Raw genomic sequence first — 16,675 nt, forward strand, 5'->3', positions numbered from 1 at the left:
AAGATTAAGAAGAATATTCATAAGTCATTTTTGCATGCGGACGTTTTAGCAATTTTAGATCCCTATATACTAGGGTATTAAATTTAGAATAAAAATTTCAAGATTTTGCTTTGAATTATTGTAGTGAAATTAAGGGTTTTGGTTTGATTATTATGATATTTCTATTATTTGCTAATGTGATTTTCAAGGGAAACATCAGGTAAATAGTTGCATAGTATTATCAATTAATTATCAGTATTTGAATTAAATATTACTTATTCTATTTTAATCGCATAGTGATAAATATATAAATTTAGTGATAAATAATGAACTTTTATGTTTTATATTTTATATCAATTAATAATATTTGTCAAAAAATCGTTAACATAAATAAAATTAATCATTCTTATTCAATTAAAAACAACTTAATAATCGAATTATGCCTTTTCAAAAATCTTATTTCAAAATGAAAATTTATTCAATTATAACTACATCATATATATATATATATATATATATATAAAGTGGGAGGAATAACCTCGCTATTCTTGCATCACGTGTCCTTTTTTATTCTATAATTGCACTCTCTCTATTATTTACACAGGTTAACTAAATTTGAGAGAGAGAGATAGAGCGAATGAGTACGCACAAGATATTGGTTGCACTAATATCTTTGACCATGTAAAGAAAATCAAAGAATTCGTATTAGAAATAGAAATGAGAACATTCCATATATTTTGCTTTCCTAAAATCTCTCTTCTATTCTTTCCCTATGTCGGGATTCTTTTTGTTGAAGGATTCACGATCAACCCTGCAATATCCTAATTTATTGGAGTTGTTTTATTTGTTGCTATTCTTTTGGGATGATAGCTCTGTCAAACCACGTTAAAATCTGAGTGTCTTCTTCTTCTTCTTCTTATTTTCATGGTATCAGAGCGGTAGCGATCCATTGCTCATCGTTTTTTCTTCATTGGCCTTCATCCAGTTGCAATATTTTGTCGAAACTTTTGCAGAAGGTCTAGCACGGTTCTGTGCAAGCTCTCTGTTGTGATCTATCATTATCGTTGCAATTTCTTTGACCTGGTGATGCAAGAGCCGGATATCTCTTGATGTATTTTTGCTAGAAGATCAATTGGAAGAAACTATGTTATTAACCTCTACAATTTCATAGATTTTTTTTTTTTGGTTGCGGCTTGTTATAGTTTTGCAGATTTTCCATTCTTTTTTTGACAGCAGTTCGCATCGTTTTGTTCATCTTCATTCTGTGATCCAGGGAACAGATATTGGGCGGATATTTTTTTCTTATTTGTAGAGATTTGTTGGTGCTACTCGGAGATTTGCTGCGTTCTGAGCAACGTTCTTCTCAGTGAATTTCAAGCTGATAAGGCTCTGCAACTCATCTTTGATGTGAAAGTTTTGAGAGCTCTTCCCTCAAGAAAGTTTGGCTTCATCGTGTTGACAACATCTGCTGTGAAAGAATGTTGGGGGTAAAGTCCTTGGCTTCTTTTACTAAATTGACTTTCACTCCCTTTCCATGAGTTTATTTTTTGGGTTGCGTTTTCCTTGCAGAATTGGTGGTTGTGTTCATCAGTTTTTTAATCTGAGATTTAGTTTTGGTGGAGGTGTTATTCTTTGTTATTTCTTGGAATTTCTTTTTTAATCGTCGCCTTTGTCATCTTCACTTAGATCATTTTTTTCTTATGGTTGATAAGGATAGTAAATCTAAATCTTCCACACATGATTTTGAGTCCAATGCTAGTATTAAACTAACTACTATCCCGCTCAATGGACTCAATTATATTGCCTGGTCAAGGGCTGTATCTTTGGCCTTGGGTGGAAAATATAAGTTTGGGCATGTCACTGGAAAGACAAAGGTGCCTAAGTCTAATGATCCTACATTTGAAGATTGGCAAGCCAATGATCAAATGGTTTTGTCTTGGATTTTGCTTTCTATGCAACCTGCAATCGCTGAAATATTCACCCACTCAGACACAACTATACAATTATGGGAATCTATTAAGTTTGTAGATGGTAATCAATATAATAGAGCTCGCATATATCAATTGAAGCAATAAATATCTCAGGTTAAACAGGAAAAGTCAGTAGCTCAGTCTCAAACCACTGTGGGATGAGTTGGCCACTTATACTCCTGCCACTATTGCTTGGCCGTCATCCAAAAACGTGTTGAACGAGACCAAGTTTTTCAGTTTCTTGCTACTTTAAAACCTAAATATGAGAGCTTAAGAAGTCAAATATTGTTGTCACCTGAAATCCCTAGTTTCGCAAGTGTTTACTCTACTATCTTAAGAGAGGAAACTAGGAAGAAAGTGACAAATCATGAAAAAAATAATACTGAGGTAATTGAGAAGTCTGCCCTTGTTGCAAATAATGAGAAATTTGAAAACAAGAAGTCTACTAATAACAAAACAAGAGGAGGAGATGGTTTTCGTGGACATAGTAGAGGGCATCGAAATAGAGGAAGGACCACCTTTAAATGCGATCATTGTAAAGCTCTTGGTCATACAAAAGACTGATGTTGGCTTTTACATCCCTACTTAAGACCGTCAAAGGATATAGGAGGTGAAAGAACTGGCTCCCAAGCATCCATAACTGATTCACAAATTACTTTGGAGAAAATTGCTCATTTTTTCCAACAGTATGGTAAGAGTGGCAATATCTCAACACATGACTCTCCCCAGGAAACAGGCAATTCCTCACCTTACTCTTTTTATTCTCATTCAAATATTCATTATTTGGTTATTGATTCAGGGGCTACTTTTCATTTGACTGGTAATCTTAAGTGCTTAACCAATGGGTCAATTATTCTTGTTCATGGTTTTGGAAAATCTAAAATTGTCTCTAACTCTCATGATTCTGAAGTACTGTTTCTACCATCATTTCCTTCAAATTTGTTATCCGTAAGCAAGATAACCAAATATCTAAACTGCAATGTTCTTTTCTCTCCTTACAATGTTGTCTTTCAGGATCGGACCATGGGGAGGAAGATTGGTGAAGGGAAAATTTCAAATAGATTATATATTCTCGATCAAGAAAATAAAGCCTTGGTGGCTAAGTATTTCAGTAGCAAGTTGTGGCATGCTAGAGTTGGTCACCCTTCTCATCATACTTTATAAATTTTGATTCCTAATCTTAGTATCGATTTCCATGGGTGTGATGCTTGTCAATTTTCTAAATAGACCAAACTTCCTTTTCAGAAGTCTATGCATGATTGTGATGTGCCCTTTCAGTTAGTGCACTCAGATGTTTCCGGACCTGCCGCGATTGATAGTTATTCTGAGCATAGATACTTTATTTTATTTATTGATGATTGGTCACGCGTAACTTGGATATATCTTTTAAAACCAAAAGATGCGGTCTTTTAAACCTTTAAGGAATTTAATGCTCTTGTGTCCAATCAGTATAATGCCAAGATTAAAAAATTTTGATCTGATAATGGCACTGAGTATGTTAATAAAAACTTTTCTTAGTACCTTACTAGTCTTGGCATTATATATCAAACCTCGTGTATCGAGACCCCCTAGCAGAATGGGGTTGCTGAAAGGAAAAATATGCACATTCTCGAGGTTGCTAGGTCTTTAATGTTTGAGAAAAATGTTCCAAAAGGATTTTGGTCTGAAGTTGTCTTGACTGCCTGTTACTTTATTAATAGACTTCCTAGTAAGGTTCTCCATGATAAATCCCCTCTTGAAGTTTTAAATAAAAGGAAGATTAACATCTCTCACATGCGTGTTTTTGGGTGCGTTTGTTTTTCTCATATTTTTTATCATAAGCGTGATAAACTTGATTCCCGAGCTAATAAGTGTATTTTTGTTGGATATTCCTTCACAAAAAAGGGTACAAATGTTATAATCCAATACAAAAAAGATTGTTTATTTTTAGAAATGTTCAATTTTTTTAGGATGAACTTTATTTTCAATCCAACTCTGAATTATCTGAAAATAAGGCTCAAGGGGAGTATCTTCTTCTAGTTCCTACTAGTCAAAACAACAGTTTTTATAAAAGAAATATAGAGAGTCAGAATATTGGCAATAGCAATGAGAATGAAGCTGGTAACGACAGTGACACTTCGAAGCCCCGTGACCCATCCTCCTGATCCTCCCCTTCGCAAGTCATCTCATGTTACTCACCCTCCTTCAAGATTGCTGGACTTTTTAACTTATCATGCTACTTCTCATCCTATTCAAAATCAAATTTGCTACAAAAATATTTCTTCAAAGTACTCTGCTTTTTTGAGTTCTATTTCTAATAATGTTGAACCCACTAATTTAATGATGCCTACTCTCAACATGTTTGGAGGAAAGCCCTGGAGGATGAACTATTGGCCCTTGATAAAAACCATACTTGAGATATAGTTCGTTTACCCAAAGAAAAAAAAGGCCGTTGGTTGTAAATGGGTTTTCAAAATTAAATACAATAGTGATGGTACCATAGAGAGACATAAGGCAAGACTTATTGCCAAAGGTTTTATTGAAACATATGGTGTGGATTATAAGGAAACCTTTGCCCTGTTATTAATATGGGTACAATTCGGATTCTGCTCTCCATTGTTGTATATTGTGGATGATCTTTGTGGCAAATGGATGTTAAAAATGCATTCTTTCATGGAGACCTTGAGGAAGAAGTGTACATGAACATTCATTCAGGTCATCCTAAAGAAGGAAATCCTGAAGTTACCTGTAGACTTAAAAGACTTTATATGGACTCAAACAATCACCAAGAGCGTGGTATGCAAAGCTGAGTACTGCTCTATTAAGTATAGGGTTTAAAAATGGCTCTGCCGACTCTTCCTTATTCAATAAGAATGGAAAAAATGGAATTGTTGTTGTCCTTATATATGTTAATGATATTATAATAACTGGTAATGACAAAGAAGGAATTTCAAAGCTAAAATGACATTTTCAAAACAAATTTGATATTAAAGATTTAGGACAACTCAAGTACTTCCTTGGAATTGAGGTTGCATACTTCAAAAAGGGAATTTTTATATCTCAAAGAAAGTATGTTTTGGATCTCTTAAAAGATATTGAAAAACTTGAGGTCAAACCTCTTGATATTCCATTCGACTTGAATAATAAACTTACTTCTGATGAAGGGGAGCCTCTTGAAAACATTGATAGATTTCAAAGACTTATTGGAAAACTAATCTATTTGACTATTACTTGACCAGTTATCGCTTATAGTGTTAGCCTAGTTAGTCAATTTATGTATGCCCCAAGAACTAGTCATATGATTATTGTTAAAAGAATCCTTCGGTATCTAAAATCTTGTCCTGGAAGAGGAATTTGTCTAAAATGTAACAATCACATTGATATTGTCGGATATTCTGATGCTGATTGAGCTGGATGCCCGAATGATCGAAGGTGTAACTACTACTGGGTTCTGTACAATAGTGGGTGGAAACCTTGTCACTTGGAAAAGTAAAAACCAAAGTGTGGTCGCCAGATCAAGTACAGAAGCCGAATATAAAGCCATGGATGCAACTACAAGTGAACTTGTTTGGTTGAAGTTTTTCGTTCAGGACCTCGGATTTTAAGTGAAACTGCCAGTGAAAATGTTTTGTGACAATCGGGTTGCCATTCATATTGCTTCAAATCCTGTATTTTATGAAAAGACTAAATACATTGAGGTAGACTGTCACTTTGTCCGTGATAAGGTTCAAGCTGGAATTATTAACCCTCCATTTGTTCAAAGTGAAGACGAACTAGCAGATATTTTTACCAAGGCAATTTCAAGGTCTAAGTTTTTACAAGCTTTGAGCAAGTTGGACTCAATTGATATTTATGCACCAACTTGAGTGGAAGTGTTGAAGGATTCACGGTTAACCTTGCAGTTTCCTAATTTATTAGGTTGTTTTAGTGGGAAAGCTTTTTATGTCTCCCTTACAACATAAAAATTCTATCCTCCCCCTACCATTGACCCGTCCATCTTTTATCAAGAGAGCCACTCATCATTTGATCTTATATCCGACGTCTCAAAGTATTTCATTTTTAGTTTTTTTTTTAATATAATTTTTATGAATATAAAATTTGGTACGTGCCATCTTCTCATTGGGGCGCACCTATAAAAAATATTAACAATAATTTTTCTATAAAAATTAATCACCAAAATACCCTTTGAAACTTTCAGGGGTATTTTTTTCATTTTATTTCATTGAAAATATTTTTTTTATATTCTTCATTAGTGCAAGTTTAATATAGGAATGGATGTCCAAATTTTGGTATCAAAATAGTTTATAGAAAAAAATTAAAAATAGAATAGTGTAGAGACGTGACATTGTGATGGGGAGCAATCTTAGCCCTCCATTAAAAAATAGACTGTTGGATAAGGGGGAGGATAGAACTTCTATGTTGTAGGGGGAACATAAAAAGCTTTCCCTGTTTTATTTGTTGCTATTCTTTTGGGATGATTGGGATCACAAGATCCTATTAATTTGGGGAGTTTCCTTCTGACTCGTTCTTTTGTTTTGTGTATAAATACCTTGTAATGTTTGATGAAAAGATATAACAAAAAGTAGTAGAGGGTTGATACTCGTGAATGTAGGCAAGCTCTGTCGAACCATGTTAAAATTTAAGTGTTTCCTTCTTCTTTTTTATCTTCTCATATTTATTTTCACTTGTTCTTTCTCCCTCTTTCCTAAAATCTTTCTCCCACTCTCTCCCTCAATCTCTCTCCTTTCTCTCACTTTCCCATCTCTAAATAAGTTTCACAATAGGTAATATATTTTACTTTCCTAAAATCTCTCTCCTATTATCTCCCTCTATGGTTTCCCTTTCTCACTCCCTCCGCAAACTCTACTGAAGGCAAATCTCTCGTTTCCTGGCATTGGTGCTCGACCTATGTCCCTTTTTTCACAGACGTTTTTTTCTTACCCGAAAGAAAAGTCAGTTCAAACCTCTGTGTTAACAATTAAGGTGAAGTACTTCGTCAGTTTACAACTAAAACCAATTACGATTAGTTCTTCCAAAACTTTAATTACTAAAATAATGTGGTAAATAATTTTCTTTAGTGGAAAGCATTTGATATATTCCATAGTCTATTGATATTAAAAATAGTTGGAATTTATGTGCAGATGCAATTTTTTCCATCGTAACTTTAGAGCCATAACCAACTTCTATTAAAAGGAGGACCATAGGTATCATGTATTGCTATGATATTCACGATGCCACATATGAGATATGATTTTTGTTATTGTTTAGAAATTAGATTTTTGCAATATTTTTTTATATGAATTTTAATTCTTTTTATATATTATTTTAATAGGGATTTTGAACATCTAATTTAGGAGATTTATTTTGATATATTATATTGTTGGCTTGAATAATTTATGACATTGACCTTTTATCTAAAAAAAAGAGCCTCAACATTTTTTTTCTTTTTTTTTGGATGGTATGAATAACTGGGTAAATATGGCTAATAATCAACAAAGAAGTAAATTTTTTTTTTTTGCTTGTAGATTTTTTGACACTTTTAGATCCCTATTTACTAGGGTATTAGACTTAGAATAAAAATTTTCGGGTTTTGATTTGAATTATTGTAGTAAAAAATTAAAGGTTTTGATTTTATTTATTATGATATTTCTATTATTTGCTAATGTGATTTACAGGGAAAACTTCAGGTAAATAATTACATATTATTATCAATTAATTATCAATATTTGAATTAAATATTATTTATTCTATTTTGATCGTAGAGTGATATGAAACTTTTATATTTTTATATTTTATATCAGCTAATAGTATTTGTTAAAAATAGTTAACATGAATATAATTAATCATTCTTATTCAATTTAAAACAAATTAATAATCCAATGATGCTTTTTTGAAAATGTTATTTCAAAATGATAATTTATTCAATTATAACTAAATCAAATCACATACAACGCACGTGCATAACACTAATTTATCTTAAATGATATGAATAACCTTAAACTTTCATCATTAAAAACCATAAGCAATATTTTCTTTATTAGTAACTTTGAATGTAAGGATATTTTCATCATTCAATTGGAGCCCCTGGAAGGTCAAATTACCTTAATTGTTCGAGCTTTTCAATCCTAAATAATGACAATTTGAAAAACCTTAGTGAATGAAAATAAAAAAGATAACATTTAGATGTTGGATCCAGATCATTTGACCCTTACCATACAAGGCTTCAAACCCTTGCAATATTTTCCCGAATATATTTTACTTTGGTCATTTTTTGCAAAAGGGTGCAGTTTCTGTAAGGCCTAGGTTTATGAAAACAAAGTAAAGCCTATCATCTGATCCTTATCTGAAAAGTAATTTGGGCATCAGAAATCTTCATAACAGCTCTAAACTAATTTCAATAGTGACTATCAAATTTGAAGCTAAAAAACTAGTACAGATCTTGCAAATCCGTGAATACTTATTTTTGGGGTGAAATAGACGGTTAATATAATGTATTACAATATATCCTATTTTTAGGTCTTGAAATCCTACTTTTTTTTTAAGGTCATAATATTGAAGGTTGATGCCTCATTGAGGGTATGACCTTTAATAGAACAAAATGGGGGACCATGATTCATGTAATCGACCACAATTAATTAGAAAAAGGATATGACGATGATGATGAATGTTAAAGGCCAAGGATCAATTTGAAGGTGTTAAAATTGCAATTTTTGCATTCACCCAAAAAAACTACAATATGTTTGGTATGGATGAAAATACTTCCAGAGAGATATTTTCACATGAAAAAACTCCTTTGTGTAATTAAGTACACACTTGTTTCATGTAAAAATATTTTTTGAAAAATATTTGCATATAAAAGAATTCTCTCATGTAGTTAGGTGTGAAAATATTTTCATACTAATTGGTCTCAGTGCATCTTTTTACACCAATTAGCAGTTAATTTGTGTAAAAAATATTTTGACACCTAACTATATGAGAGAATTTTTTCATATGACACTAAGTATGTGAATTTTATCACACTAATTAGCTCTAATGTAGTTTATATATATATCGGCAACAAGTTGGTATAAAAATACTTGCACATGTAATCATGAGGGGGGTTTCTTCACGTGAAAATAGCATGCCAAACTTACCCTTCAAGGTGAGGGCTTTTAGGTGCTCTAGCCCTGTGAAAACATTTTACTTTGGGAAAATAATGTATATATTTGTTATATTTATTGTTATTATGCGATTATCTCCAAGTTTTCATTATTACACTTATACTTGTTTTTTCAACTTCATAACAGATTTTTTTAAAAAAAACAGAGCTGTCTATTTTTGGTTTTTCAAAAACCCAAATGTTTAAAACTTTCTAAGTTTCAAAAATTAAAAAATAAGTGATTTTGATTTTTCAAAAACCGAATTGTGCCCCTTCTTGTAAGGGACATGATATTTCCTCGATTCTTTTTGTTTGAGTATCATGACGTTGGGGAGCCGGCTGTGAGAGCCTATATGTGCGAAAATGGCCACGTCTCAAGAGCATGGACTGGTTGGCCCACTTTTTTTGGGTGAATCTAGAGGGCCCTTACCTTTGGTAGGAACTGAACCAAATTGCCGAGCAATAAGTTGGAGAGACGGTTAATCTCAATTTGTTGCTTTTCGGGTGAATTGCATTTTTTCTTGATGTTGGTATTCTTTCTTCTGTCTCTAAGTTGAAATGCATTTTTCTAGTTTTGGAGCATCGAAATTCTAATGAAGATTATGTGATAATTGGATGTAGATAACAGATTTAATTTTTAGTTGCATTCCTTTCTATTCCATGTGTGACCGTTTTTATTTATTTTTCTTTGATATGTGACTTGTGTTGTAGTTTGTTTTATGGTCCTTCAGCTGCTATTGCACAAAAAGAACTGAGCAAGTCCCATGTCCCCTTGCAAAAACAAAAGTACAGTTTTTAAAAATCGAAATCAGTTAATTTTTTATTTTTGAGAAACCTCTTTGGGTTTTTTAAACTTGAAAGGTTTAAACATTTTGACTTTTGAAAAATTGAAAATGGGTAGTTCCATCTCTTTTAAAAAATTGTTCTTAAATTGAAAAAATGGGTATTGATGTAAATATAATGGAGGTATACATTACTTGCCCTTAAAACTTTCTTTTCGCAATATCAGTGTTCAAAAGATCAGCCGATTATTGAAAACATCAGGCAAGTAAATCGGGATCGGTCACTGGCCGATCTCGATTTGTCCTGATTCTGACACCCATGTATTCTGAAATTTTTTTTCAGTGTATAATCGGCTTATTTTTTGAACTAATCGGTACTAATCGACAATTTTTTTGAAAAAAATCACCCAATTTGTGCACTGTTCTAGTGAGACTTTTGAACACCATTCTCTATCATTGTAAAAATCAATTTGGGCTCTATCATTGTCCAGTTTCTCTTCCCAATGTTGGGAAGAGATCTTGGTTAGAAACCTTGTGAATAATCTGCAACATTGAGATTGAGATTTTTGTGCTTTTGGAGGTATATAAGACCCCAAGGTCACATAATTGGATTTCTTTCTTGGAGGTAAATGAATTAAGAATCAAGTGACACACCTGCTCTCTAACATGATGCCTTTAAAAAGCCGCACATGCAATTAATGACCGATTATTTATTACAACTTGTTCTACACAAAATAGCTAAAGCACAATATAAATGCATTTCATAAAATTCATTTAGTTTGTTAGTTGATTTCCAAAATAGCTAAAGCACAATATAAATGCATTTCATAAAATTAATTTAGTTTGTTAGTTGATTTTTCTTGCACTCATGAAGTTTTATGTCTATGTGAGCATAATGTATATTGTCGGCGATTTAATGAAATTGCACATGTAAAATTTATTGGAATTATGAATGCGCATATGTACTTCTAATCCTCTTTTTAAGATTTGAGTGGTACATAAAAACTATAATCCTATTTTTAAGATTGAGTTTTACATAAAAATCAAAGCTTAATTGTAGAAATCCTATGGTAACAACTCATATAATCTATTTTTAAGATGCTAATTTTTTAAGATGCTAATATTATGAAAGTAACAATCGTATGATTTTATCCATTTTTAACAATCAGGTGCAAAAATCACACGTGTACGTATGAGATTGAGATAAACACACATCTAGCTGCAACGATCCTAGGAGGGGCAGCTTTTGCAAGTACAAGAGAACATGCCCAAGTAGGTTTATTCATTTTAACTGTTTAGATAACTCCACAGATTTGATCATAAGAAGTATAATTTGCCTGATATATTCAAAGGGAAAATCCTTTTTTCAAAAAATTTTCAGGTTTTTTCTAAAACCCAATTATGCCCATAATAGTTTTTTAATCTTGCTTTTCTTATGTGACAATATAAATAAACAAAAGAGAAATGATCTTATAGGACCCTCCCCTACCCATGTGTGTAGGATCCCAAATGATTACCATTAAATTTGGCACGGATCTATATAAAAGTCAAGTCTCACACCCATGTGATAACTTTTTTAGAGATCCGTACCAACTTTAATAGTGATCCTTTGGGGTCCTATACACATGGGTGGGGGAAGGTCCCATAGGATCATTATTCTAAACAAAAAAAAAAAAAAATAAAAAATAAAATATATATATATATATATATATGGAAAAGTTTTTCCAACACTTATAGGTGAAAATGAATAGTATTTTTGTCTACCTTCATAACCGTCCAAATTTTATCGCGCGATCACGATTGTCCGGTAGTTTTTTATTTTTCATTTTTTTTTTCTACAAATCAGAATGATTTGAAATTTGGAGGTTATGTACATCTTAATGAGGCACATCTAATAAAAATATAAACAAAATTATCTGTGAAAAATAAATTGACCAAAATACCCCTAAAAATTTTCGAAGGTATTTTGATCAATTTTTTTGTTGTAAAATATTTTTTTTATAATTTTCAAAGATTCCCCTATTTTTTATGAATACACGTTCCAAATTTCAAGTCATTCCTATTTGTAGAAAACAAATGAAAAATAAAACACTACCGCACAATCGTGATCGTACGATGGATTTTGGACGGTGATGAGGATAGGCGAAATCATTGTTTATTTCCACCTATAGGGGTTGCCTAGTATATATATATATATATATATATATATATATATATATATATATATATATATATAATATTCTTTACCAAAATTATATGTTTTTGGAATAGTTGCAGCGGGCGATTTGATTAGAATCGGTCGAACTAATCGATTCGGGCCAGTACGGAGTACTCGGCCCGATCCGTTGTTTTGAGCACTGCTCAAAAAACATAGAAGCGGAGCCGAATCGCTGCTGGTTTGAAAAACGACCCTCCTGCGCTGCTATTGATTTGAAAAACGACCCTCGCTGCAGCGAGAAAGAAAGGCGACGCCCGTGGTGGTGGTGGTGGTCGTGGCAGTCGGTAGGCATGGAGTTTGAGAAGAGGAAGGGCATGGCTTTGGCAGCCTTGGCTTCAGAATTGGGCGATAAATCCCCTAAAGGATCAGTCGATGCCCCAATCCTTCTCTTGCTTCGCACCATCAACGCCATTCCCTCCTATTTCACCACCTCCTCTTGCTCTGGTAGAATCTCCATCCTCCTCCACCCTCATACCATTACGAAGAAGAACAAAAAGAAAGCGGGGGATTGGTTATTTGTGAGCCACGAGCCTGCAAATCCGGAAGCCGTAGTTCGGCTCTTGTTCGACGAGCAAGAGAGAGAGCAGGATGGAGGGCTTGTTGTGTTCAGATTTGAGCCATTCATTCTCGCTGTTGATTGTATTGATGTAGCCTCGGCCCAGTCCCTCGTCTCCACAGCCATCTCTTGTGGTTTCAGAGAGTCTGGTAACTCAATTTCAACCTCTCCTTCTTCGTACTTTTTGGTATTGGTTGGTTTTAATTTGTCTTCTCTAATGGGTATTTGTGGACCTTTTTGCTGCCATTTTATGTGCTTCAGTTTGCTTTCTATTTTGTTGTTGCGGTCATTCTTTTAGCTGGTCATCATTGGATTTCTGGTTAGTTGTTGGCTTTGTGAATAATTTAAGTGTGTATGAGTTGCTGCAAGTAATTCATTTTTTAATAGTGTAGAATTTGGAATAAAGGATAGTGTAGAATTTGCAATAAAGGAAACAATGAAAAGAGAGAAAAATCATAAAGAGATATACGTGGTGTGGCAATGGTGCCTACGTCTACAGAAGGTAAACCAGTATTTCATTTATAGGGATTAGGCTGGTTTACCAGAGATTTTATAGAGTTACAATTCTTGTCTTTTAGGTAACGAATCTCACTACAATAGTAATCCCACAAATAAGAAACTCAATATAGAAAACTTAGTATCTTGTAATATACAAGATAGGAAACTCAATATCTGATTTTTATAGCTGTCAACATTCCCCTCAAGTTGGTGCGTAGATATTAATGGAGCCCAACTTGAACAATATCTGATGGAATTTTGTCTTTGCAGTAGCTTTGATAGACATGCCTACAAGTTGGTCTTCATTTCGAGCATAAGGAGTACTAATAATTTTTGACAGAACTTTTTCTCTCACAAAGTGACAATTAACTTCTATGCGCTTGGTTCTTTCATAAAAAATTGGACTCGAGGCTATATGCATAGCTGCTTGATTATCACAGAACATCTACATTGAATTGATCGTTGGGAACTCCATATCTCGAAATAGGTATTTTAGCCACATCAATTCACTAGTACTTGAAGCCATAGCTCTATATTCGGCCCCTGCATTGGATCGAGCAACTACATTTTGTTTCTTGCTTTTCCAAGTAATTAAGTTTCCTCCGACCAATGTACAATAGCCGGTAATGGACCTCCTGTCAATTGGACTACCTGCCCAATCAACGTCAGAATAACCAATAATATTAGTTTGACCATTTGGTTTTATCCAAATACCTCTGCTGGGTGACGACTTAAGATATTTTAGAATTTTGTCGACAGTCTCCATATGACATGATCTAGGAGCATGTATAAATTGGCTCACAAGACTAACTGCATACATTATATTTGGTCGTGTCATAGTCAAATAATCAATCTCCCCACAAGTCTCTGAAAGTGGCTCACATCTTCAAGAGGTTTTCCATTTGTTGAATTCAGTTTGCAATTAATATCGATAGGAGTGTCAATGGGTTTGACTCCCAGGTTCCCAGTTTCTTTCAACATAACTAATACATATTTCCTTTGAGAAATAAAGAGTCCATTTTTTGAATGTGCTACATCAATGCCAAGAAAATACTTTAGTTGAACAAGATCCTTAAGGTCAAATTTCTTGTGAAGTTAATTTTTAAGTTTCATGATGCTTTATTTATCATTATCTGTAATGATAATATCGTCAACATAAATGAGTAGAACTGTTGTACCTGACAACTGTTGTACCTGAAGTTTCTCTTTTTGTGAACATTGAAGAATCAGCTTAACTTCTAAGAAACCGATACTCATTTGGCATACCATGCACGAGGTGACTGTTTAAGTCCATACAAAACCTTCTTTAATTTGCATACAAGACCTTTATCTTTTACTTTAAAATGACCTAAAGGAAGACTCATATAAACTTCTTCTTTAAGGTCACTATGTAAGAAGACATTTTTAACATCCATCTGATGCAAAGACCACCCACAATGAACTGCGATAGACAAAAGAACACGAATAGTATTCATCTTGTCAACTGGTGCAAAGGTCTCTTTATAATCGATTTCATAAGTTTGAGTAAATCCTTTGGCCACCAACCCGGCCTTATGTCTCTCAACAGCCCATCACTATTATATTTGATTTTATAAACCCATCTATATTCAAATGCTTTCTTTCCTTTAGGTAGCTTGACAATGTCCCAAGTATAGTTCTTGTCAAGTGCTTGAAGTTCCTGTTTCATGGCCTTCCTCTACATAGGTTGAGAAATAGCATTTTGAAAATTGGTTGGCTCATAATTATTAGAAATAGAACTCCAAAGAGTTGGGCAGTTATGATCCTGGTCATGTTCAAAACCCTTAGTCCTGGGCATGTGGCACAACGAAGAAGGGCTTACAGTGGGTCATCCCTCTTTGATGTCGGAGCAATGCCTAGGGATCATTTTTGTTGGCCAAAAAAACTGTGTGGTCTCCTATATACAATTGTAGGCATGTGATAGCAAGGGTCAAATTCTCAACAAACTTCTGCACATGTGTGCACATGGCAGCCGCATGGGAAGCGGCCTTATTGAGGGACACGTATACATTTGCATAGAGAGAACATCTTTTGCAATGTGGTGACAAGTGCTGGACTTGCTCTTAAAGGGGGGAACTGAAATCCACATTTTAAGATCATAGTCCCACTGTTTATTATCCAACTTTGATATACCAATCATGAGGCCTTACAACGAGACTGTGGGACATGGTACTTCGTTGGGTTGGATAAGAGAACAGTAGTGGATTATGGTTTCTGACGCCAGTGGAGTGCTCTTATTGTTGCTTGTTTTGACCTATTGGTACCAGTCTACTCTTAATATATTTTGTTTTTGGTATTACAAATGTTTATTTGATTTTTAATATTTTTTTCAGAATTTTTAAAATATTATTTATACTGTAATTTTTATTTTAAATTTATTAATGAATATTTAATAGTTTTAAATAATACATGTGGGACTAAGAATCCTGCTCCACATGTAGGACCACATGCACCCTAGGACCCATGCCCTATTTTTTGTACAACATATTTGACATGCTCTAGTTTTTTTGCTGAACTGGGGAGTACGCCACCTTTTCAATTAAAAGGAGTCACACCGAAATATTTTAACAAAAAATGGCCTCGCCCTGTTTTTAGGAGAACGGGATGGCACGCCCAAATGTTTTAACAAAATGGGGGCACGCATTTTTTTTGGAAAGGGGGGGTATGTTCCACTGCCATGATATAGTTTAAATTTTAAACTAACTTAAAACTAAGATGAGAAATCTAATAAGATTTGGTTTCGTGTATTTTTATGAGAGATCTAGAGATCTAGATAATATTTAAGTTTGATTTTAAACTTAAATGAGAGATCTAGATAAAGATTAAATTTGATTGGATATAAATTTTAATTAGGAGTTAGATTTGGTTAAACTGTAAGGGGATGACTGATTTTTGGGTTGGATGGCTTTGATTAATCTCTCACCCCATTGATTTTCTTATTATCCTAAAAGATTTAGCTGGAAATTACATAAGGTAATACTGAGATGAAATCTTATTCAAACTAGGAGAAAAAATTTTATTCAAACTACAAGATAGATTTTTGCTAGATTTCCTTCTATAAAATGATCTCGTTTAAACCTCTTTAAAACATGATTAGAGATCCTCTCTCTCTCTCTCTCTTTCTTTCTCTCATTCCCCAAAACAAGTCTCTTTCTCTCTCACGCCTCAAAATAGTTCTCTCTCTCTCTCTCTCTCTCTTTTCCATGCAAATATCCTCTCTCTTATTATTTCACGCCACCCTCTCCCTCTCTTTTAATCAAAGAGAAGAACGCCAGCCTCTCTCTCTCCTCTATATTTTGTCTTAAAAAAATAATATAGGTTGCCTTTTAGAGAAACCCTAGATCAAGGGTTTGCTGTATTTTTTTTAAAGGAAGGAGAGAGAAGCCCACCGAGAGAGATTAACTCTCAAGATCAGCCCTATTTTGTTCCTATAGGGTTTTTATAAACCCCAGTTTATTTTAGAGCTTTCGAAAACCTTAGACGAATAAGTATTGCCTACAAAGGAAGAAGAGAAAAGCCCGCTGAGAGAGAGCAACT

General features: G+C 33.7%; 1 protein-coding gene and 1 long non-coding RNA gene across 14 annotated transcripts in view; both read left to right on the plus strand.

Moving 5' to 3' along the window:
* Positions 1-761: 761 nt before the first annotated feature.
* On the plus strand, positions 762-3,145 carry LOC148783149 (uncharacterized). Of its 2 annotated transcripts, XR_016050371.1 has the most exons (3): positions 762-1,062; positions 1,253-1,466; positions 2,964-3,145. It is a non-coding gene; the product is annotated as an uncharacterized LOC148783149 (long non-coding RNA). The 2 variants fall into 2 exon arrangements; XR_016050370.1 differs by having other exon boundaries at positions 762-1,466.
* Positions 3,146-12,232: 9,087 nt separating this feature from the next.
* Positions 12,233-16,675, plus strand: part of LOC18445684 (Met-10+ like family protein / kelch repeat-containing protein) — a 73,196-nt gene continuing 68,753 nt past the window's right edge. For all 12 annotated transcript variants that reach the window (XR_016049329.1, XR_002282911.2, XR_016049328.1 and 9 more), the window contains exon 1: positions 12,233-12,771. Coding sequence is in view for 4 of the 12 variants with exons in the window: in XM_006855817.4 (XP_006855879.1) it covers positions 12,357-12,771 (415 nt within the window). In the remaining 8 variants the exon portion in view is untranslated. The remainder of the gene's footprint in view (positions 12,772-16,675) is intronic.

Source organism: Amborella trichopoda, chromosome 2 (genome assembly GCF_054954075.1).
Source record: "Amborella trichopoda isolate Santa Cruz 75 chromosome 2, AtrichopodaSantaCruz75HAP2 v2.0, whole genome shotgun sequence".
NCBI classification, from domain to species: domain Eukaryota; kingdom Viridiplantae; phylum Streptophyta; class Magnoliopsida; order Amborellales; family Amborellaceae; genus Amborella; species Amborella trichopoda.